Source organism: Lycium ferocissimum, chromosome 5, assembly GCF_029784015.1.
Source record: "Lycium ferocissimum isolate CSIRO_LF1 chromosome 5, AGI_CSIRO_Lferr_CH_V1, whole genome shotgun sequence".
Classification (NCBI taxonomy): Eukaryota; Viridiplantae; Streptophyta; class Magnoliopsida; order Solanales; family Solanaceae; genus Lycium; species Lycium ferocissimum.
The window spans coordinates 13,212,935-13,234,903 of NC_081346.1; the positions used below are offsets into that span (position 1 = coordinate 13,212,935).

Below are 21,969 nucleotides of genomic sequence, written 5' to 3' on the forward strand. Positions count from 1 at the left end.
TTGCAAATCCCCCCCAAAGTTACGATTGTTGAAAAATCACCAACCCCACCAACAATATTAAAATTGCAAAATTAAAAATTTGAAACTATAATAAACTTTGTAATATTTTTTTTAAAAATATAAAACACAAATTTCAAAGTAACTATAATTGAGAGATTGAGATTTGAGAGAAAGAGAAGAGTGAATTGGTGCCAATTCAAATGAAAATGAAGAAGGGTTTATATAGGGGTGAGGGATGGGTTAAAGTGTTAAAAAAAAAGTTCGGGGGGTTGGGGGGCCAAAAATTAAGTATTTGACCGTTGCCAACGGCCATTTAAAAACGCGACCGTTGCCAACGGTCCAATTTTGCCCTGCCCAACGGCTATTTAATTTTTTTTTTAATTTAACCGGTTAAACCGGTTCCGGTTTCAAAAAAATGGGAACCGGACCGGTTATACCTAAGCCCGGTTTATACCGGTCCGGTTCCGGTTTTAACCGGTTCAACCGAACCGGTTGACGGGCTTACCGAACTCCTTGGGCAGCCATTTGATCCAAAATAGAGGTGAAAACCAGGCCAGCAGCTATGCACGTACAACCCAAAAAATAGAGCAGTCCTCATTTGAATATTCTCAGCAGTTCACGCTAAAAGGTTGCTAACCAATAAAACATAAGCAGTATCAGACCTCGTCTCAATTTTATCCCAAACATTTTGCTACAAAATTCTGCCGTCCAGTTCATTTAAGGAAAGTTATCACCTTTTCTCATGAAAATTTGAAAGTTACCACCTTTAAGGAAAATGGAAGAAAGCAATTACACTTGACAAATTTATTAATCTGAAGGAAATGACAAAAAGTTACCTTTGATCATCACATTTACTTTGTCCAGTAGCATCACCAGCAGGGTGCCAGATGGACAGCAACGCCTGCGATGGTGGTGGCGGAGGCTGCAGGTACATTGAGGGATGAACTCCAGGCATATCAGGCTGTTCCAATGGAGAGTAATAGTAGGGCCCACCACTTGATGTGGACCCCACATTACCAGCAGCCGCTTCCGTAGGAATAACATCAACAAGGAAGTTGAAAATGTCATCTAGAGTAATTGCCGCTTCGAGGTTACTCTTATGAAGAGTCCTTCGCTCTTCTCCCTCGGCGTGAAGCCAAAAGCGAATGGTGAGTTCCAGAATGAAGAGCTCACATGCTTTGGCAAATACAATTGGTGCTTCAGCTGAGATCATGTGGACGTCCCCGTCAGCTTTCGTGATCCTCTTGAAGCGGGCTAGGGGAAGATGGTGGTCTTTGAAATCGTTAAGATTTTCGATTTCTTGATACTGAAAGTTCCAACACATCTCTACCTGCTCCTGTTGTTTCTCAAGGAGATGGTCGTAGGGTGGCTGCGGGTACCCACTTGACTGAGCCGCTGCCTTATTCGCCGCTGATAAGTGAAGTTTGTTTTCCATGGCGATTTGGTCGAGGTGGCGATTTAGTCGAGGTGGTTTCGCTGGCGATGTTTCATATTTTACGCCCACAGAGAAATGGAAGAACACATGTGTAGCTGTGCTCTATATATACACAGATTAAAAGAAAACTAATTACAAATTTTCCAAATCTAATTTTGAAAATTGACCAAAACTGTCCCTAGATTATTGAAAAAGGTCTAAGTATAAACTTTTGGTTTGAAGTTCCATAAAATTGGATAAATTCTTTGTTTTCAATTTTAACCTTGATATTTCAATGACTTAGATATAATTGAATCATAAATTGCAGAAACTGTGAATTTTTTTTTTCCAAAAACTGTGCAGGAAACTGGAACAGAAAAGTGCAGAAATTGTGCAAAAAATTACAGAAACTGTTGTAGACACATAATTTTGAACCTCCCTATGTGTTTCACCTTATAGTTTTTAAATATTTCTTTTAATTTTAATTTTGACGTAGCAATTTTATTCTATTTTTATTTAATAGACTTATTTGCGAAAATCAAAAAGAACATAAATATTTGCTATTTTTAGAGTATAAGTTTTGTGTTTTAAAGAAAGAAAAACTACAAAAAGTATGCTTTATAGGTTTTAATTTTGCTTAGCCAGTTATTTATTTTAAGAGTTTTTTTTTTTTAGTTATCTAGAAATAGTTATTAAATATTTTTTGTTTGACATTAAATAAAAGGTTAAAAAATAAAAAAAGAAAAAGAAAAATGAGCAAATAGGATTATACCACCTCACGACAAAATGACAAAGCTTGATAACAAACCTTATCACAAAAGGGGAGGGGGTTCACGTTTTTTTTCCCTTTGGGTGGGACCCTCGCCCATTTTTCATCATCATCAATATATATCACATAGGCAATACATGGAGGAAACACCATAGATACACGGAAAACAAAGCATGAGCCCGTTTGGATGGGCTTAAAAAAAGTGACTTTTATATATAAAGTGCTTTTAGAACTTTTAAGTGTTGAAAGTTATTTTTATAAATAAGCAGTTGAGTGTTTGGATAAAAGTGCTTATGCTGAAAATAAGTTGTTGATGTGTTTGGTAAATAAGTGCTGTTAAGCACTTATTTTCTGTCAAAATGACTGAAATACCCTTAAAGCTGTTAACACCATAATAAGTTGCTTTAAAAGATTTTTAAACTCTAAAGTTGATTCAAATCAAAAGTAATTTATATTTTAAAATCACTTCCACTATAAAATGTTTATTTAAGTTAATTTTTTATAAATACATGTTACTTAAGGGGGGTGCATGAGCTAAAAGAGACATTTATTTTGGAATGAAGGGAGTAATATCTTCTTGATTTATTTCATTACTAGTGAAATTGCCCGCGCTTCGCACAGGTACGAAAGACAATGATTTTACAAATTGACACTTTTGAGTTTTTTTTTTTTTTTTTTTTTTTTAGAAAAGAAGAAAATAATTTCTCATGTAACCTGGATTAATCTTATATTTATTTGAATATTTTCTTTTCTTTTTCACTTTGAGTTATACATTTGACTTCAATAACCATTCAATCCAAGTCTAGGAATAATAAAAAAGAAAAGTAAAATATGTTAAGAAATATTTGGAGAAATGCATTGTCCGATGTTGACTTCATTCCAACTTTTTTCTCCCTTTATAATGCTTTATCCTTTATCTTCTATGTGTTCTTATAATGTTTTATCCTTTTATCTCCTATGCGTATCTCCTATGCGTTTTCATTACTTATTCTTTCTCTTACTCCCCTATTTTTTTGCCTCACGTTTACGAAATCTTTATTTTCGTTGTAAAGACAAAGTAATAATATAGGAATTAACACTAACACTATAACTATAAGCTTACAACAGGCATAAGATGTACTTAATAAAAGTGCTAATACAACCGAAAGCACTCCACTATAAATACAAGAAGTGGAAAATATTCATCTAATACAAGCATCAAGCATTAGAAATGTCACTAGCAATCATATCACGAAACCCCATCCAATAGACATCATTTTGTTCTCCTACATCTTCGACATCTACATTGTTAGCTCTTGAAGTTGTGCCAATATCATTAGAATCAACCGATGGAATATAGCTCTCATTCTCTACTGTTTGGAATGCATCATCCACATTGCATTTCTTTCTAATATAATTGTGAATGGCCATAGTAGCAAGTACGATGTCCCTTTGTGTGTCAATGTGATAGTATGGCATGTCTCTCAAAATAGACCATCTTGCTTTCCAAAAGCCAAATGTGCGCTCTTCTACATTTCTACAAGAAGAATGTAAATAGTTAAATTTCTCAATGCGTCCTCTTGGCTCTCGCAATTGTCGAGTTGCACCGCGGCGAAATTCAGCTAGGTGATATCTTACATTATTTCCTTTGTATGGAGCCATGTATCCTTTCATGTGTGAATATCCTGCATCAACTAGATAATAGTTGTTTCCGCGTGGATGTGGAAAGTTGAGCTCTTCTCTACGAAGGGCCTTAGCAAATATGCGACTATCGTGAGCTGCTCCTTCCCACCCAGCCCATGCAAATGTAAAACACATATTAAAATCAACAACGGCGAGAATATTTTGAGTCGGATAACCTTTACGTCCAATATATGGTATCTCTTGACCTTGCGGTAATCTAGCTTTAACATGTGTGCCATCAATTGCTCCAATACAGTCCTACAAGAAGTGGATGTAAAATAAGAAACTTGGGATCTATTTTTTTCTCGTTGAATTCTAAGGGGCAAGAAACTATCATAAAGCTTTTTTGTTATATAAGGGTAGTAAAGATACAATGCAGAATAACAAATTATCATAAACGGGTTACTTACTTTAAAGAAAGGGAGATATCTTTGTTTACATGGCTTGTGAGCATCGCAACCATCATTATAATTTGGATGTGGTTGAATGATATCTCTTGCAAGCTTACAAACGGCCTTTAAAACACTATGAAAGTGTCTATGAACTGTCTCTCCAGAATGTTGAAAGATATCTTGTATCATTCGATTTCCAACTCCATGTGCACAAGTCATCAAGAATATGCCTAACATTTCATGTATAGACATTCCACGAGTGGGTTTAAGCCCATATTTATCAGTTAGGTCATTGGATAGATCAATGAACACCGCCTTCTTCAGTCGAAAATTTTCATAACATCGAGTCTCATTTCCTCGTAATATCTCTTGAATAAACTCATTTCCAGAGCGCATTGATGTACGACAAGGTTCTTTGCATAGGTATTTTTCACAATACATCAAAATGTATTTTGTTATATGACATAAAGCCATCCACTCCTTCGCATCTTGCTCTCTCCGAATCTCTTCTAGTTCTTGATCTTCGTCATCTAACAAATCACTTAAATGAGGAGATACCACATTGCTAATATCCCAACTCTCCATTTAACTGAAATGGAAATGACTCAAGTTAGTAAAGAATGAAAATTTTTCCAACAACCCAATTTCAAGATTTTTTAGAAACTCCATCGTTTCAATGCACTCATATCCATCGTTTCGGCTAGCAGCAGCCCGCGAGCGCGAGTGCCAGCTCGCCGCCGTTGTGGCGGCGAGCAAAGAAGCCGCCGCGGCGGCGTTAGCCGCGGCCAGCCGCCCATGCGCCAGCGCAGTAAAGAAGAATAAATATCTCAAATTACTATTCCATCAAAGAAAAACAACCACAACAATACATAAAGTTCCCACATTCATTAAAGCCAACACAACAACAATAACCATAAGGTCTAAGGATACAACCACAACGTCAACACAACATTAACAATACATAAAGTTTACACGTACAACCATAAGATTTAGGGATACAACCGCAATGTCTAAACAAGAAGCAATAAGTAAAGTTTACACGCACAACCATAATGTTCGCACATTAAACAATAAAAATATTTAACCATAGCAACGCAATCAGCCCATTTTCTGAAGGTGTAACTGATAGTTATACTCCAACCAAGATTTTCGAGCTTCATCAGTTTCCATCTTAAGAAACAGTTGATGTACATCCTTCTTAAGAAACATGTTGCAAACATAGTTGTACTTTCCACTCCAAGCAGGAATATCAGAAAAATTTGCCAACATATTCATACACTTATCGATGACGGGATCATCTACCGAAGGGGATGTAGCAGTGCTTTTACTAGACATAAACTCCACTAGAGAGTGTATATCCTCTCTCATTGATGCCGCACCAGATTTTGCCTTATTTTTTTGACTTGATTGCTAGTTCCAGTATCATCAATTGAACCTCGTCTTTTAAGTGACGGCTTAGGAAACATAATAGAATCCACATTCTGTATATCATCACTTTCATCATTCCCTTCATCACTAGGATTGATAAAGTGTTCTTTGTCATAGCCACCAATATTATTGTTCCTTCTTCATCAAGATCTACTCGAATGCCAGACATTTGTTCTTGATTCGCTGCACGTGCTCTTTCTCCAGTAGCAACAATATCAGAAAACAACGCATCATAGCGATACCATATTAGTGAAAGATCTATTTTCCTGAACTTATTATATCGATCATCCTCCTGTAACAAAAAAAAATCAAAACTACTTTAAACTAACCAAGAAATTTAGCAATGAAAGAAAAAAGAAAGACATATAGAAAAATGTGAGAGATGTACCTTAATTTTTCGCTCCCACCAATCATCATCTGCCATAATTGTATTTTTCGTGGCATCCCATCCTAAACCTGTCTCCCCTCTCATCAACTTCTTAAAAAGAATCCAATCTTTTTTCATGTTATCCCAATGATTTTTCATTTGTTTTTTATCATAGTTTCTTCCGTGGCTTGTTGAATTCTTCAACAACATTATTCCATCCATCTCTATTTAAATGAGTGTGTGGTCTACGTCCTTGTCTAATCTCATTTTCACACAAATCTATAAATTTAATGTTGGCATCATCATCCCACTTAGCATTACTTCGTGCTTTACTAGTTTCCGGCATGATTGAATGTAAACAATCTGAAGAAAGGAGAAATAAACGTTCATGAACTCTGCCACATCATAATGTTGGCAGCCCAATAACTAAACACACAACCACAATTCCCTAGCCACAGCTTTTTGTACACATACCAAAATAGAGAGATAATAAAACCGCAGTGAAGCAAGCATTGCCGGGCAAGCAAGAAATGAGCCGGATGATCTCACTGGATGATACGCTACTTGCTAAACCAATGCAATGCAAAAAGTGAACTTTTCGCGACTAATATGAAAAGAATTCAAATTTACGGTAGTCATGTGAGATATGGCAACAATGTACCGCTATTAATTATTAAATTAAGAGGGAATGCTACACCGGTACTAGGTCCACAAAAAGTTATGTAGTTGAAATTCAACTTTGTTTAAACATGATGTGCTATAAGTCTTTCTTTCTATTTTGATAAAGTAAAGTTTCATATCTTGTGCATTGTTCTTCATCCTTTACAACTGTGATAACTGCTGAGTACTGGACATAATCACTCCTCCATTTCCTTCTAATTTTCTTCCCCTTCCTCTTCATTCAAATAGACTAACCCTAAAGAGGAGGGATCAAAGCGGGAAAACATAAAGGAGGATTTTAAGAATTTAATCTACTCAACTATGAGAATCAAACTGATTAATATTTAATTATATTCGGGAAGACACCGAATCACATAGGCAATCTAATGCATCAAAATCGAGACCATAGGTTAAATTAAAGGGCAAAAGCTTGAAAAATAAACTAAGGTTTTGCTCTACTCACTTATTTCCTTTGATTTTGAACCATGCCTCAACACAATGCCTATGTGTAGCGACCTAAATCATCTTTACGGGAACATCCTAATTCAATGGCAACACCAGATTCGGTGAGTACCGTAACTCAACAAACTCAAATGACAAATCATACAATCTCTTTCAATAATTTTCTCAACATGCAACTTTGTTTCACCATTACCATTTTCTAAGTCTACCGATCTATCGACTAAATTTACAGATGAAACTCTTCTAGACTCCACCATAGCTTCACCAATCTCGGACTAGTAGCACAAGCAAAGCTATAATACAATATTGAATCACCTTCGACAACAATTGCAATCCGTAATATCCACGATAATCAAACAATTATTTCAAAAGCACATTAACAAAGGTCGATTTCAAACAAAATTGTTCAAGCAATGCTACACACGAAGCAAATAAAAAATGAAAGGTCTCACTGATTACACTGAAAAATTGGAATCGAAAATCGTACGCACCTTTATCGACAATATCTAAGCAAATGAAGAAGCAATTTCTTCGAAACCAACGAACCTAGATACGAAAATGAAAACACAAAATCAGTGATTTACAACGAGCTTATCATCACTGATTCTACTGAGAGTTTCAGCGTAGAAAAAACACAAGTATGCAGAAAAAATCCACATGCAAGATGAAATAAAGCTAAATTACAATTAGAGCAAAATCAAAGAATAAGGAAGAAGAATACCTTAGATCAGTAGAAACTTGAAGAACTCAAGCGATTTTCAACATTGATTTTAGATTTACAACCTTACAATTTTTAAGAACTCAGCGATTTGGGGAAATTTTAGAGAGAGAAAGAGAGTGAGTGTGGGAGTGAAGAAAGTTCTGTGTTTGGGGGCTTTGTTGTTGTAGAAGATGATGAACAGAGATCGTGGAGGCTGCGTTGTTGTAGAAGATGATGAACGAGAATCGTGGAGGGCCGCGTAAGAAATGAGAACGAGATCGTGAAATTTAGGGCTTTAGCTAAAAGGGTATTTTGGGAATTAAAATAAAATATAAAGGATATAAAAGTAATTTTCATGGTCAACAAAAATGGCTTTAAGCCCTCCAAAAAAAAAGTTAGGATTCCCAACTTTTCATTTTTGGGTGACTTTAAGCACTTTATGGCTTAAATTTAGCATTAGCTAACACTACAATAAGCTAAAAAGGGCTTATAAGTTGGTTTGACCAACTTATAAGCCCATCCAAACGGGCTCCATATAAAGAGGTGAATCATTTTTAGAATAGAAATGAGGATAGGGCACACACAGAGATTGATAGAGAGAAAGTGGCGCACAAAAAGGAAAAAGAAAGTCCTCATCGTCTTCTTCATTCTTCATCACCCACAACCACCGAATCATCATCTTCTCCACCCAAAACACCACCCATTTTTCCACCCGTCGCCCCATACAAAATGCCTCTGTCCACCAACCTTCTTCATCGCAACAAACCCACCTGAAAAACCCCCAAAACGACAACAAAATACCACCATCTTCTTCATTTTATTGAACTGAAAAAAGCCCACCGGAAAATACCCACTAAACCACGGTCGCCTCCTTCACCCATCTCCACCACCGTCATCCTTCAACCACCCTTCACCGTGAAACACCCATCTTTAAGCCCACCCAAACTACAAAAACCAAAAAAAAAGGGACTACTGGTGTTGGGTATTAAAACAAGTCCGAGAGGTTGGAGTTTTTCCGTCGGGTGTTTCGAGTTCCGGTTGCGGTTCCCGACGAATTTAAATTCATCGTTTGAGGTCCAATTTTCTGCCTCTTCTCTTTTAATCCTCTAGCAAATAAATGTTTGTTGAGTTGGTTATTTCGAATGTTATATGAGATGAATGGTGGTTGATTGTTTTAATAATTTGATCTTGTTTGTTTCGGTGAATTTTTTTTTTCCTGGAAATTAACATGCCATCGTGATTAAATTCAAGTGGGTACTTAAACACTAAGTTTTAATTTGAGTATGAATGAAGATTAAGTTGGATTTAGATTGTTGGGAAGGATTGATCGTTAAAAAATGAATTTTGGACTTCGCACGTATTATTCGTTCTTCGATACGTGCTATACGCAATTTAAAGTTTAGGCAAAATTGGACAATTGCCGGGGTTGGTAGGCAAAATTTTAGGTTCATATATTTGTGTGTGTTTTCTTTTACTCGCTTTTAATGTTATGTATTCATTTTGGGTGGGATGTCCCGAAAGAAAATCAATGGAGGCCGATCTTGGAGAAGACCCCGGGATGTCAGGGATAGCTTAGTATAGTTTAGACTAGTGTAGTATAGGTTTATTTTCTCGCATTTTTCTTTTATTTCGGTTGTAATAATTCAGACTTTATTTTTCGAACTTCTCTTATGCGTGTGCTGGTTTGTTTTATGTGAGTTTACTTGATTGAGTTTTTATTTAAGCCATTATGAGTTAATTAAAGCGACCGTGCTAAAACCACGGGACTCGAGGGATGCCTCACACCTTCCCCTCGGTCAATAAAATTCCTTAACCGGAATCTTTGTCGCCGATCAGTTTTTAGAGTCAAACTTGTTTTGAAAGGGATATTGATTTTACGGTGACTTGGCACACCAAAACTCGATGCCAGGTGGCGACTCTTTTCTCTAATTTTTCCCACAAAAAACATGATTTATTATATGTCAAGCTTAAAAGGGTTTTAACTTAGAAAGTGACGAAAATTGTGCTTCGAAAAGGGATTTTATTTAGAGGAAAGAGTCGCCACCTGGCATCGAGTTTTGGTGTGCCAAGTCACCGTAAAATCAATATCCCTTTCAAAACAAGTTTGACTCTAAAAACTGATCAGCGACAGAGATTCCGGTTAAGGAATTCTGTTGACCGAGGGGAAGGTGTGAGGCATCCCTCGAGTCCCGTGGTTTTAGCACGGTCGCTTTAATTAACTCATATTGGCTTAAATAAAAACTCAATCAAGTAAACTCACATAAAACAAACCAGCACACGCACAAGAGAAGTTCGAAAAATAAAGTCTGAATTATTACAACCGAAATAAAAGAAAAATGCGAGAAAATAAACCTATACTACACTAGTCTAAACTATACTAGGCTATCCCCGACATCCCGGGGTCTTCTCCACGATCGGCCTCTATTGATTTTCTTCCGGGACATCCCACCCTGAATGAATACATAACATTAAAAGCGAGTAAAAGAAAACACACACAAATATATGAACCTAAAATTTTGCCTACCAACCCCGGCGATTGTCCAATTTTGCCTAAACTTTAAATCGCGTATAGCACGTATCGAAGAACGAATAAGACGTGCGAAGTCCAAAATTCAATTTTTAAGGATCAATCCTTCCCAACGATCTAAATCCAACTTAATCTTCATTCATACTCAAATTAAAACTATCTTAGTGTTTAAGTACCCACTTGAATTTAATCACGATGGCATGTTAATTTCCAGGAAAAAAAAATTCACCGAAACAAACAAGATCAAATTATTAAAATAATCAACCACCATTCATCTCATATATCATTCGAAATAACCAACTCAACAAACATATATTTGCTAGAGGAAAAAGAGAAGAGGTAGAAAATTGGACCTCAAACGATGAATTTAAACTCGACGGGAACCGCAACTGGAACTCGAAACACCCGACGGAAAAACTCCAACCTCTCGAACTTGTTTTAATACCCAACACCACTAGTCCCTTTTTTTGGTTTTGGTAGTTTGGGTGGGATTGATGATGGGTGTTTCACGGCGAAGGGTTGTTGAAGGATGACGGTGGTGGAGATGGGTGAAGGACTGGTGGTTTAGTGGGTATTTTCCGGTGGGCTTTTTTCAATTAAATAAAATGAAGAAGATGGTGGTATTTTGTTTTAATACTTTGATCTCGTTTGTTTCGGTGAATTTTTTTTTCCTGGAAATTAACATGCCATCGTGATTAAATTCAAGTGGGTACTTCAACAATAAGATAGTTTTAATTTGAGTATGAATGAAGATTAAGTTGGATTTAGATCGTTGGGAAGGATTGATCATTAAAAATTGAATTTTGGATTTCGCACGTCTTATTCGTTCTTCGATACATGCTATACGCAATTTAAAGTTTAGGCAAAATTGGACAATCGCCGCGGTTGGTAGGATAAATTTTAGGTTCATATATTTGTGTGTGTTTTCATTTACTCGCTTTTAATGTTATGTATTCATTTCGGGTGGGATGTTCCGAAAGAAAATCAATGGAGGCCGATCGTGGAGAAGACCCCGGGATGTTGGGGATAGCTTAGTATAGTTTAGACTAGTGTAGTATAGGTTTATTTTCTCGCATTTTTCTTTTATTTCGGTTGTAATAATTCAGACTTTATTTTTCGAACTTCTCTCGTGCGTGTTCTAGTTTGTTTTATGTGAGTTTACTTGATTGAGTTTTTATTTAAGCTAATATGAGTTAATCAAAGCGACCGTACTAAAACCACGAGACTCGAGGGATGCCTCACACCTTCCCCTCGGTCAACAGAATTCCTTAACCGTCGCTGATCAGTTTTTAGAGTCAAACTTGTTTTGAAAGGGATATTGATTTTACGGTGACTTGGCACACCAAAACTTGATGCAAGGTGGCGACTCTTTTCTCTAAATAAAATCCATTTTCAAAGCACAATTTTCGTCACTTTCTAATTTAAAACCCTTTTAAGCTTAACATATAATAAATCATGTTTTTTGTGGGGAAAAAAAGGGTGTGAAAGCTCTGGCGACTCTGCTGGGGACTTTTAGAATTCGAGCTTTCAAAAAATGACTCGTATTGGCTTAGTTAGAAACTGTTGGGTGGACATTTTGTTTGGTTAGTTGTTTTGCGTTATTTGCCATTTTCTTGAGTGTATTTATTTATCGCGTTTCATTACTTGTTACCGCTTTACATCTGGCATCATTTGCATAACCCCCAATTCTTTCTACAACAAGTTGCGGAGTACGTTATAAGCGCACACGACCTTTTCGAGAGTCACCAAATATTTAGGGAGGGGGCATTTCAAGCATGGAGTAGGCGGAAAGCAAAGCAGCCGCTATCGACCACGTGCCTCCTCGAACAGCCTTGTTAGTGAGCCCCAGCCTAGGTCAGCCTTTAGGACACTATTATTTGCATCATATCATTTGGACCTAGCAGGACTCGATCCTTGGTATCGTGTTCCTTTGTAGGAGACTTGTCGTAAAGTAATGTCAAAACTGGGCCCGTGGCCCAAAAAGGCATGAATCATCCTATGTGCTATTTGTTGCATTTTGAGGGTAAAAAGGTCATTTGGCGGACTGATTTTGGGGAGGAGTGTTTGAAAAGAAAAATGAGAAAATGAGAAGGCTTGAAAGTAGTAAGCGGGTATTGGAAAGAAATTTCGTAGCTTTAGGAGTTTTAGCGTCTTTTATTAAAAAAAAAAAAAGATTTTTTCCTTTCTTTCATTTATTAGACAAAGAAAAAAAAGAGATTTTCTTATTCCTATGCATTTTGTTTTTTTTTTAAAAAAAAAATCCAAAAAAGATTTTACTTTCATTATTTCTTAAAAAAAAAAAAGGTATTTTGTTTGGTTTTAGTCTCTTTAGTACATGTCTTAGTTAAAAACCCAAAAAAAAAATTATTTTTATTTTAGTCCATGTGTTTGGAAAAAAAAAAAAAGAAGAAGAAAAAAAAAGTGAAATAGTGGTTCTTTTCGAGTCAGGTCTCAATTCTTCATAGTGTCATTAACAATCTAATAGGCACGAAATACGCACACCTGATTCTCGTCCCTCGGGGCAACGATACGTATTCAACCCTCCTCGGGTTCGGTGATATTTAAAAAAAAAAATCCAAAAAAAATAGTTTTGATTTTTATTAAAAAAAAAAAGTCTTCTTGATTTTTTAAAAATTCTCAAAAGGTTGACTTGTGACGAGTTTGTAGTTGAGTAAATACCAATTTTCGTCCAACCAAAAGCAATCATGACCAAAATTAACAAATTAAGGGCAAACTCCATTTTCTCTCACCGCTATGACACTTCATGCAGACATGCGATGGATCAATGACCATTCACATCCACACCAATCTTTTTGAGCTTTAATAGTGATCCACTTCCTTGTACCAACTTAACCCACTGTTTTACTTAATGCTACTCACATGGTCATGATCACAAGTGGACCCACCTTCCAAGTCTTGATCATTGATATCTCGCTGCAAGTCCTGGCCATTATAAAAAAGTCCAAGGCTTTGGACAGATCCCGTCAGAAAGTTCAAGGTCTTTATCTTTATCTTTAAAGAGTAATTCAAAAAGACTTGTTTTGTGGTTTAGTTTGATTTTATTTCAAAATAGATTGGGCCAATTGGGGGTTTTGGACCATATCTTGCTTATCGTGTTCAATCCCCATGTTTTTTTTTTACTTTCTTCTCTCTAATAATATTTGTTCTTTTTATTATTGTTTTAATTTTAATTTTGATTTTTCTTTTTGATTTTCTCATAGTTCATTATATCAAGTTGAAAAAAAAAGAGAAAAAAAAAGGTCAATGAAGATGACATGCATTGTGACCAATTACAAGATTTGGACATCAACTCAGGCTTTTAGATAGTCAATTATAAGATTACGGAGTTTCAAAAAAAGATGACAATGACCTTCATATTCAGGAAATGACCGGTTTTGAGCATGTTTTGAGTTGGTATTTTCAAGAATTGATATGACGAAGGCATTTCATTCTGTTATCTAAACAATGTGTCATTCTTTGCTATCCCTTTTGAGCCTTAGTTTTGTTTTCTTTCATATCTCTCTTTTGGAATCAAAACAGAGTCTGAAAAGCATAAAAAAAAAAAAGAGAGAGAGAGAGAGAAATATAGAAAGAAGAAAAACAGAACCACGCGCAAAAAAAAAGAGAAAAAGAAAACCACAACAAAACATAATTTTCTGAACTACACTCGACCTGATTCTTGTTTCGGCAGGATACATAGGCAGCCTTACCTTGGGGCTCGGTCCAATAAAAAAAAATCATTCAAAATTTCCCATTTCAAAGAAGCTGGGGTAGAAGTTATTTTTCTTTGTTTAAGTCGATTCCAAAAGTTGTAAGTCACAGTCCTGATATTTTAGCATTGTCTTTGAGCCTTGATGCAATCCTTTCATTTTGTTACCCCATCCAAAAGCCTTCGTTACAGTCCAAATAAAAGACCTTCCGATCAAATTTTGAAAATGCCAAGTCGAGCATGTCAGCTTATCAACCCTTGGGGAAATCATCAATGGTAAAAGCGTAACTCTTGTGGATAACTTTCGTGGAATCACGAGTAATCATAAATAAGAGAAGAGGACAAAATGAGAGGTTATTGGTAAAAACCTTTCGAGGCACCACAAATTGAAATTGTGAGACATGACAGAAGATAACAAAATGAGGGAGGTTGTTGGTGAAAACCTTTTGAGGCACCACAAATCGAAATTGTGAGACATGATAGAAGAGAACAAAATGAGAGAGATTTGTTCGTGAAAATCTCTCAAGGCACCACAAATCGAAATTGTGAGACATGAGAGAAAAAAAAAGAAGAAAAAAGAAGGAAAAAAAAAAACAAAAATGAGAGAGACTTGTTGGTGAAAACCTTTCGAGGCACCACAAGTTGAAATGTGAGATATGCGTGCAACCGAATGTTCATCGTGAGAGAGCATACATCGTCAGTGCTACTTTCAATGATGCAAAGCAGATCGGGGCTCCATGCGAACAAGGATTTGATGAATCAATAAGTCTAAAAAGGTGGACAAATCAAGTTATTGGTCTAAATGCATGTCACATTATGTTTATTTCTTCTTTGGTCTAAATAATTTTTGTTTCTTTCTTCCTTTTCTTTTCTCTTCCTTCAATTGGAGTCTCTCTTGCAAAACACCGTTGTCTTTGTGATTTCACTCGCACATTCCTTGTTTTATCCACGAGGCAAGCAGGAAAGAATTTTCAAATTTTGCCACAAATATTTTAGAAGGGAACTGATCAGTTTGGTAGCTCAAGTTAAAGAAAAGAATAATGTTGGGAACTCAACTAAGTGGGAATGATCGACTTGATAATTCGGAAGGGATGAAGGGGCCAGGACTGTTGAACTCTCATAAGATCAAAATAATTTTGAACCTTCCTTGATCGCAGTACCGAAATATTTCTCCAAACCAACCAAAATGAACGAGCTCAATGTTGAACTGCAAAATTGTCACAAGTCATCAATTTTTAAAATTCACAATTTCTTTTGATTGAAGCAGGGGAAATTCGTTGAAATTTTACATGTATTTGCGAGTCATGTACACCAAAATGTCATGCTTTTAGGTTGACTACCTCCAAATAGAGTCATGTTTTTAATTTTAGGTTGACTACCTCCGAATAAAGTCATGTTTTTAATTTCAGGCTGACTACCTCCGAATACAGTCATGTCTTGCTTTTAGGCTGACTACCTCCGAATGAAGTCTTGTTTTCAACTTTAGGTTGACTGCCTCCGAATATAGTCTTGCTCTTAGGTTGACAACCTCCGAATAAAGTCATGTTTTCAATTTTTGGTTGACTACCTCCGAATATGGTCATGTTTTTAGGTTGACTACCTCCGAAGGCAGTCATGTTTTTAAATTTCAGGTTGACTACCTCCGAATATAGTCATGTTTTCAGGTTGACTACCACCGAATAAAGTCATGTTTATGAATTTTAGGCTGACTATCTCCAAATAAAGTCATGCTCCTAATTTGACTACTTCCAAACACAGTCATGTTTTTAGTTAACTACCTCCCAATATGATAACAAATAGTCTATGATTTTTCTAACACGCAAAAATTTTCCCTGAGCAAACTGGGACAGAAAATTTTGTTGGTGTTATTTGCTTTAATATCAAATCAGGACCCTCCTGAAAAATGGAATTTAGCTATCAAGACTCTCCTGAAGAACGAGATTTAGTTAATCAGGACCCTCTTGGAAAATGTGATTTAGTTATCAGGACCCTCCTGGAAAATTGGATTTACTTTATCAGGACCCTCCTGGAAAATGGGATTTAGTTATCAGGACCCTCCTGAAAAATGGGATTTACTTTATCAGGACCCTCCTGGAAGATGGGATTTAGTTTATCAGGACCCTCCTGGAAGATAGGATTTACTTTATCAGGACCCTTCTGGAAAATGAGATTTACTTTATCAGGACCCTTCTGGAAAATGGGATTTACTTATCAGGACCCTCCTGGAAAATGGGATTTAGTTTATCAGGACCCTCCTGAAAAATGGGATTTAGGTTATCAGGACCCTCTTGGAAAATGGGATTTAGTTATCAGGACCCTCCTGGAAAATGAGATTTAGTTATCAGGACCCTCCTGAAAAATGGGATTTACTTTAGCAGGACCCTTCTGAAAAATGGGATTTAGTTATCAGGATCCTCCTGGATAATGGGATTTACTTTATCAGGACCCTCTTGGAAAATGAGATTTACTTTATCAGGACCCTCCTGGATAATGGGATTTAGTCTATCAGGACCCTTATGGATAATGGGATTTAGTCTATCAAGACCCTCCTGGATAATGGGATTTAGTTTATCAGGACCCTCCTGGAAAATGGGATTTAGTTATCAGGACCCTCCTGGAAAATGGGATTTAGTCTATCAGGACCCTCCTGGAAAATGGGATTTAGTTTATCAGGACCCTCCTGGAAAATGAGATTTAGTTATCAGGACCTCCTGGAAAATGGGATTTAGTTATCAGGACCCTCCTGGAAAATGGGATTTAGTTATCAGGACCAGGACCCTCCTGGAGAATGCGATTTAATTTATCAGGACCCTCCTCGAAAATGGGATTTAGTTTATCAGGACCCTCCGGAAATGGAATTTGGGCGATCGGGACCTTTTGGAAAATGAGATTTAGTTATCAGGACCCTCCTAGAAAATGGAATTTAGTTATCAGGACCCTCCTGGAAAATGGGATTTAGCTTATCAGGGCCTTCATGGAAAATGGGATTTAGCTTATCAGGACCCTCCTTGAAAATGGGATTTAGCTTATCAGGACCCTCCTGGAAAATGGGATTTGGCTTATCAGGACCCTCCTGGAAAATGGGATTTGACTTATCAAGACCCTCTTGAAAAATGGGATTTAGCTATCAGGACCCTCCTGGAAAATGAGATTTAGCTATCAGGACCCTCCTGGAAAATGAGATTTAGCTATCAGTAACCCTCCTGGAAAATGGGATTTAGTTATCAGGACCCTCCTGAAAAATGGGTTTTAGTTATCAGGACCCTCCTGGATAATGTGATTTAGTTATCAGGACCCTCTTGGATAATGAGATTTAGTTTATCAGGACCCTCCTGGAAAATGGGATTTAGTTTATCAGGACCCTCCTGGATAATAGAATTTAGTTTATCAGGACCCTCCTGGAAAATGAGATTTAGTTATCAGGACCCTCCTGGATAATGTGATTTACTTTATCAGGACCTCCTGGATAATGGGATTTACTTTATCAAGACCCTCCTGGAAAATGGGAATTACTTTAATCAGGAGACACACTTCCTAGTTGGAGCATTTGGTTTTATTTTCATAATTGAATTATTTTGTAGTTTATAATTTTGCTAATACTCACCAAAAAAATTCCTGGTGCAAACTGGGACAGATTGTTTTTTGTTTTTTGTGTTATTTGTTTTGATAATTTACAGGACCCGCCTGAAGAATGGGAAAGCAATTCAGGACCCGCCTGGAGAATGGGAGCAAGGTCAAGTAGCATGATCCACCAAGACATCAGGAACCTGCCTGGAGAATAGGTATAATTTTCAATTTCAAGGTCAGGAGCCCGCCTGAAGAATAGGGTGTACTTTTCAGTTGGTTCAAGTTCAATCAGAAGTAGCAGGAGCCCCGCCTGGAGAATAGAGATGATTTTAAATTTTAAAGTTCAGAAACAAGCATGAAGATTCAAGAGAAGCTGCATAGATAGAGTCTTGTACTTGTATTTTCTTTTTAACTTTTATTTTTCATTTTGATGTAATAACAGGAGCCGCGGACCGGAACCTCGACAGGACCTCACTCGTCTCGGCAACTCAGTATGTCTCGTCACCCTTCTTACCTCTTGAACTACACGAGACCTGATTCCCTTATGACCCGGGATATGTAGGATGCCCAAGACCAGGGCTCGGTCGCTTTTTTGTTCGGTTCCTTTCTCTTCCTTCAAATAATGGTCGCGTCCAAATTTGTCTCGTTGTCTACGTCTTTGTCTGAGAACTCTTCGCGTCCCCAACCAAAGACGGACATGCTATAGACATGTAATTTTGACCCTCTCCGTGTGTTTCACCTTATAGTTTTTAAATATTTCTTTTAATTTTAATTTTGACGTGTCGATTTATTCTATTTTTATTTAGTAGGCTTATTTGCGAAAATCAAAAAGAACAAAAATATTTGCTATTTTTAAAGTATAAGTTTTGTGTTTTAAATAAAGAAAAATTACAAAAAATATGCTTTATAGGTTTTAATTTTGTTTAGCCAGTTATTTATTTTAAGAGTATTTTTTTTAGTTATCTAGAAATAGTTATTAAATATTTTTTGCTTAAATTAAATGAAAGGTTAAAAAAGAAAAATGAGCAAATAGGATTATACCACCTCGACAAAATGACAAAGCTTGATAACAAACCTTATCACAAAAGGGGAGGGGGTTCACGTTTTTTTCCCTTTGGGTGGGATCCTCGCCCATTTTTCATCATCATCAATATATAACACATAGGCAATACATGGAGGAAACACCATAGATACACGGAAAACAAGGCATATAAAGAGGTGAATCATTTTTAGAATAGAAATGAGGATAGGGCACACACAGAAATTGATAGAGAGAAAGTGACGCACAAAAAGGAAAAAGAAAGTCCTCATCGTCTTCTTCATTCTTCATCACCCACAACCACCTAATCGTCATCTTCTCCGCCCAAAACACCACTCATTTTTCCACCCGTCGCCCAATACAAATCGCCCCTGTCCACCAACCTTCTCCACCGCCACGAAACCATCTGAAAAACTCCAGAAACGACAACAAAATACCACCATCTTCTTCATTTTATTGAACTGAAAAAAGCCCACCGGAAAATACCCACTAAACCACCAATCCTTCACCCATCTCCACCACCATCATCCTTCAACCACCCTTCACCGTGAAACACCCATAATTAAGCCCACCTAAACTACCAAAACCAAAAAAAAGGGACTACTGGTGTTGGGTATTAAAACAAGTCCGAGAGGTTGAAGTTTTTCCGTCGGGTGTTTCGAGTTCCGGTTGCGGTTCCCGTCGAGTTTAAATTCATCGTTTGAGATCCAATTTTCTATCTCTTCTCTTTTAATCCTCTAACAGACATATGTTTGTTGAGAAAAGGACCAAAATCATCCATAATGTTTGGGTTTGGATCACAATCATACATATTCTTTCACATGGAGCACTAATAGTACATTATGTTTGCGTAAGTGGTGCACTTTTAGTCAAACTCCCAAATAAATTTAACGGAAAAGAACAAAAATGCCCCTGAACTTTTAGAAAAGGTATAAAAATACCCTTTATTCATCTATTTTGCTAAAACTACCCCTCAATTCAATTTTTTGGCTCATTTATTCGCCTTGACTAACAGACAACACTAATTTTTTTTTTTTAAAAAAAATAAATAAATTGCACATGACATTTTATTACTGAAAAATTGATTTATTCTTTTACAAAGAAATCTGAAAAATCGTTATTTGTAGAATAAGGAAAAATAATTTTTCAACATCCGTTTCTTTAAAAAACAAATGTAGTAAGCCTTTTATATATATATATAAAACAGAATTGGATTTTCATTCAAACATGTGGAATTTTTTTAAGTTTGGAAAACTTTTTTTAATGGGTGGAAACCCCATTTTTTTTTTTAGAAAATTCAATTTTTAAATCTGAAAAACTGATTGTTTTTTTAAGTAAAATGTGCAAAACTAATACTCCATAATTTTCTTCTAGATTTTAAAAAAAGAGAGTTTTCTGGTTTTTTTTTAAACACAGTTTTTCCATAAAAAATTTAATTTTTTCAGGTTTTTATAAAAATCCAATTTTTCACATTTTGAAAAGGAAAAAAATTAGTGTTGTCCGTTAGTCAAGGTTTTACTCGTTAAAAAAAAGTTTTCCAAATTTAAAAAAAAATCAAATTTAAAAAAATTCCAAGGTTTCAGATTTCTTTTTAAAAGAATAAATCAATTTTTCAGTAATAAAATGTCATGTGCAATTTATTTATTTTTTTTAAAAAAATTAGTGTTGTCCGTTAGTCAAGGCGAATAAATGAGCCAAAAAGTTGAATTGAGGGGTAGTTTTAGCAAAATAGATGAATAAAGGGTATTTTTATACCTTTTCTAAAAGTTCAGGGGCATTTTTGTTCTTTTCCGTTAAATTTATTTGGGAGTTTGACTAAAAGTGCACCACTTATGCAAACATAATGTACTATTAGTGCTCCATGTGAAAGAATATGTATGATTTTGATCCAAACCCAAACATTATGGATGATTTTGGTCCTTTTCTCTATGTTTGTTGAGTTGGTTATTTTGAATGATAGATGGGATGAATGGTGGTTGATTGTCTTAATACTTTGATCTTGTTTGTTTCGGTGAATTTTTTTTTTCCTGGAAATTAACGTGCCATCGTGATTAAATTCAAGTGGGTACTTAAACACTAAGATAGTTTTAATTTGAGTATGAACGAAGATTAAGTTGGATTTACATTGTTGGGAAGGATTGATCATTAAAAATTGAATTTTGGACTTCGCACGTCTTATTCGTTCTTCAATACGTGCTATACGCGATTTAAAGTTTAGGCAAAATTGGACAATCGCCGGGGTTGGTAGGCAAATTTTAGGTTCATATATTTGTTTGTGTTTTCTTTTACTCGCTTTTAATGTTATGTATTCATTCCGGGTGGGATGTCCCTGAAGAAAATCAATGGAGGTCGATCGTGGAGAAGACCCGGGATGTCGGGGATAGCTTAGTATAGTTTAGACTAGTGTAGTATAGGTTTATTTTCTCGCATTTTTCTTTTATTTCGGTTGTAATAATTCGGACTTTATTTTTTGAACTTCTCTTGTGCGTGTGCTGGTTTGTTTTATGTGAGTTTACTTAATTGAGTTTTTATTTAAGACAATATGAGTTAATTAAAGTGACCGTGCTAAAATCACGGGACTCGAGGGATGCCTCACACCTTCCCCTCGGTCAACAAAATTCCTTAACCGGAATCTTTGTCGCTGATCAGTTTTTAGAGTCAAACTTGTTTTGAAAGGGATATGGATTTTACGGTGACATGGCACACCAAAACTCGATGCCAGATGACGACTCTTTTCTCTAAATAAAATCCCTTTTCAAAGCACCATTTTCGTCACTTTCTAATTTAAAACCCTTTTAAGCTCATCATATAATAAATCATGTTTTTTGTGGGAAAAAAGGGGTGTGACAACTGTGCAGGAAACTGAAACAAAAAAGTGCAGAAACTGTGCATAAATTGCAGCGAAAATTGTGCAGAAACTGTAGCTAAAAACTTTGTAGAAACTAAACAAAAATCAGAAGCTAAATATACGCTAAAATAAAAATTAAAACCAGTAAACACATACACACAATTTAATCAATGAAAAGGATTCAGGGATAAGATGATCATTTTATAGTATTATCCCAAGGATTACTAATCCTGGTATTAGTCATCAAGAGTGATTGCTGCTTCGAGGTCATTCTTATGAAGAGTCCTTCGCTTGTCTAACTCGGCGTTAAGATGTGAGCGAATGGTGAGTTCAAGAATGAAGAGCTCACATGCCTTTGCAAACAAAATGAGTGCTTCACCGGAGATCATGTGAACATACCCCTCAACTTTCATGATCTTCTTGAT

At 36.1% G+C, this 21,969-nt stretch overlaps 3 protein-coding genes, 1 long non-coding RNA gene and 1 pseudogene across 9 annotated transcripts; 1 reads left to right on the forward strand and 4 right to left on the reverse strand.

Annotated features, from left to right (window-relative positions):
• Window positions 1–512: 512 nt before the first annotated feature.
• LOC132058223 (nuclear transcription factor Y subunit C-1-like) lies at window positions 513–1,519 on the reverse strand. Its single transcript, XM_059450775.1, has 2 exons — window positions 837–1,519; window positions 513–621 (listed from the first exon to the last, which is right to left on the reverse strand). Exons 1-2 carry the CDS (start codon window positions 1,433–1,435, stop codon window positions 609–611), a joined length of 612 nt encoding a protein of 203 aa, XP_059306758.1. The 5' UTR covers window positions 1,436–1,519; the 3' UTR covers window positions 513–608.
• Window positions 1,520–3,276: 1,757 nt separating this feature from the next.
• Window positions 3,277–4,834, reverse strand: LOC132056090 (uncharacterized). The gene is made up of 3 exons (XM_059448154.1): window positions 4,256–4,834; window positions 3,801–4,103; window positions 3,277–3,699 (listed from the first exon to the last, which is right to left on the reverse strand). Exons 1-3 carry the CDS (start codon window positions 4,820–4,822, stop codon window positions 3,622–3,624), a joined length of 948 nt encoding a protein of 315 aa, XP_059304137.1. The 5' UTR covers window positions 4,823–4,834; the 3' UTR covers window positions 3,277–3,621.
• A 330-nt stretch (window positions 4,835–5,164) lies between these two features.
• On the reverse strand, window positions 5,165–6,520 carry LOC132056089 (L10-interacting MYB domain-containing protein-like; annotated as a pseudogene).
• A 9,520-nt stretch (window positions 6,521–16,040) lies between these two features.
• On the forward strand, window positions 16,041–16,857 carry LOC132056091 (uncharacterized). 6 transcript variants are annotated; one of them, XR_009414717.1, is made up of 3 exons: window positions 16,041–16,133; window positions 16,364–16,590; window positions 16,625–16,857. XR_009414717.1 is itself a non-coding variant. In XM_059448156.1 (3 exons), the coding sequence occupies exons 1-3, from the start codon at window positions 16,156–16,158 to the stop codon at window positions 16,779–16,781; spliced, it is 363 nt and encodes a 120-aa protein (XP_059304139.1). In that variant the 3' UTR covers window positions 16,782–16,857. The 6 variants fall into 6 exon arrangements, 2 of the variants coding, with proteins under 2 accessions (XP_059304139.1, XP_059304138.1); XM_059448156.1 differs by lacking the exon at window positions 16,041–16,133 and adding an exon at window positions 16,156–16,363 and having other exon boundaries at window positions 16,397–16,427; window positions 16,658–16,857; XR_009414719.1 differs by lacking the exon at window positions 16,041–16,133 and adding an exon at window positions 16,164–16,363 and having other exon boundaries at window positions 16,397–16,590.
• LOC132056092 (uncharacterized) lies at window positions 16,070–16,862 on the reverse strand. Its single transcript, XR_009414720.1, has 4 exons — window positions 16,799–16,862; window positions 16,559–16,734; window positions 16,266–16,459; window positions 16,070–16,165 (listed from the first exon to the last, which is right to left on the reverse strand). It is a non-coding gene; the product is annotated as an uncharacterized LOC132056092 (long non-coding RNA).
• Window positions 16,863–21,969: the final 5,107 nt, after the last annotated feature.

Bases quoted from the DNA above. Each gene is read 5' to 3' on its own strand.
- LOC132056090 (XM_059448154.1), bottom strand. From the start codon at position 4,822: ATGGAGAGTTGGGATATTAGCAATGTGGTATCTCCTCATTTAAGTGAT. The intron at 4,104-4,255 runs GTAAGTAACCCG...CACTTCTTGTAG, and splicing joins GATATCTCCCTTTCTTTAAA to GACTGTATTGGAGCAATTGA. The intron at 3,700-3,800 runs GTAAGATATCAC...TTCTTCTTGTAG, and splicing joins CTCCATACAAAGGAAATAAT to AAATGTAGAAGAGCGCACAT.
- LOC132056091 (XM_059448155.1), top strand. From the start codon at position 16,156: ATGGGATTTACTTTATCAGGACCCTCCTGGAAGATGGGATTTAGTTTA. The intron at 16,428-16,657 runs GTTATCAGGACC...AATGGGATTTAG, and splicing joins CTCCTGGAAAATGAGATTTA to TTTATCAGGACCCTCCTGGA.
- LOC132058223 (XM_059450775.1), bottom strand. From the start codon at position 1,435: ATGGAAAACAAACTTCACTTATCAGCGGCGAATAAGGCAGCGGCTCAG.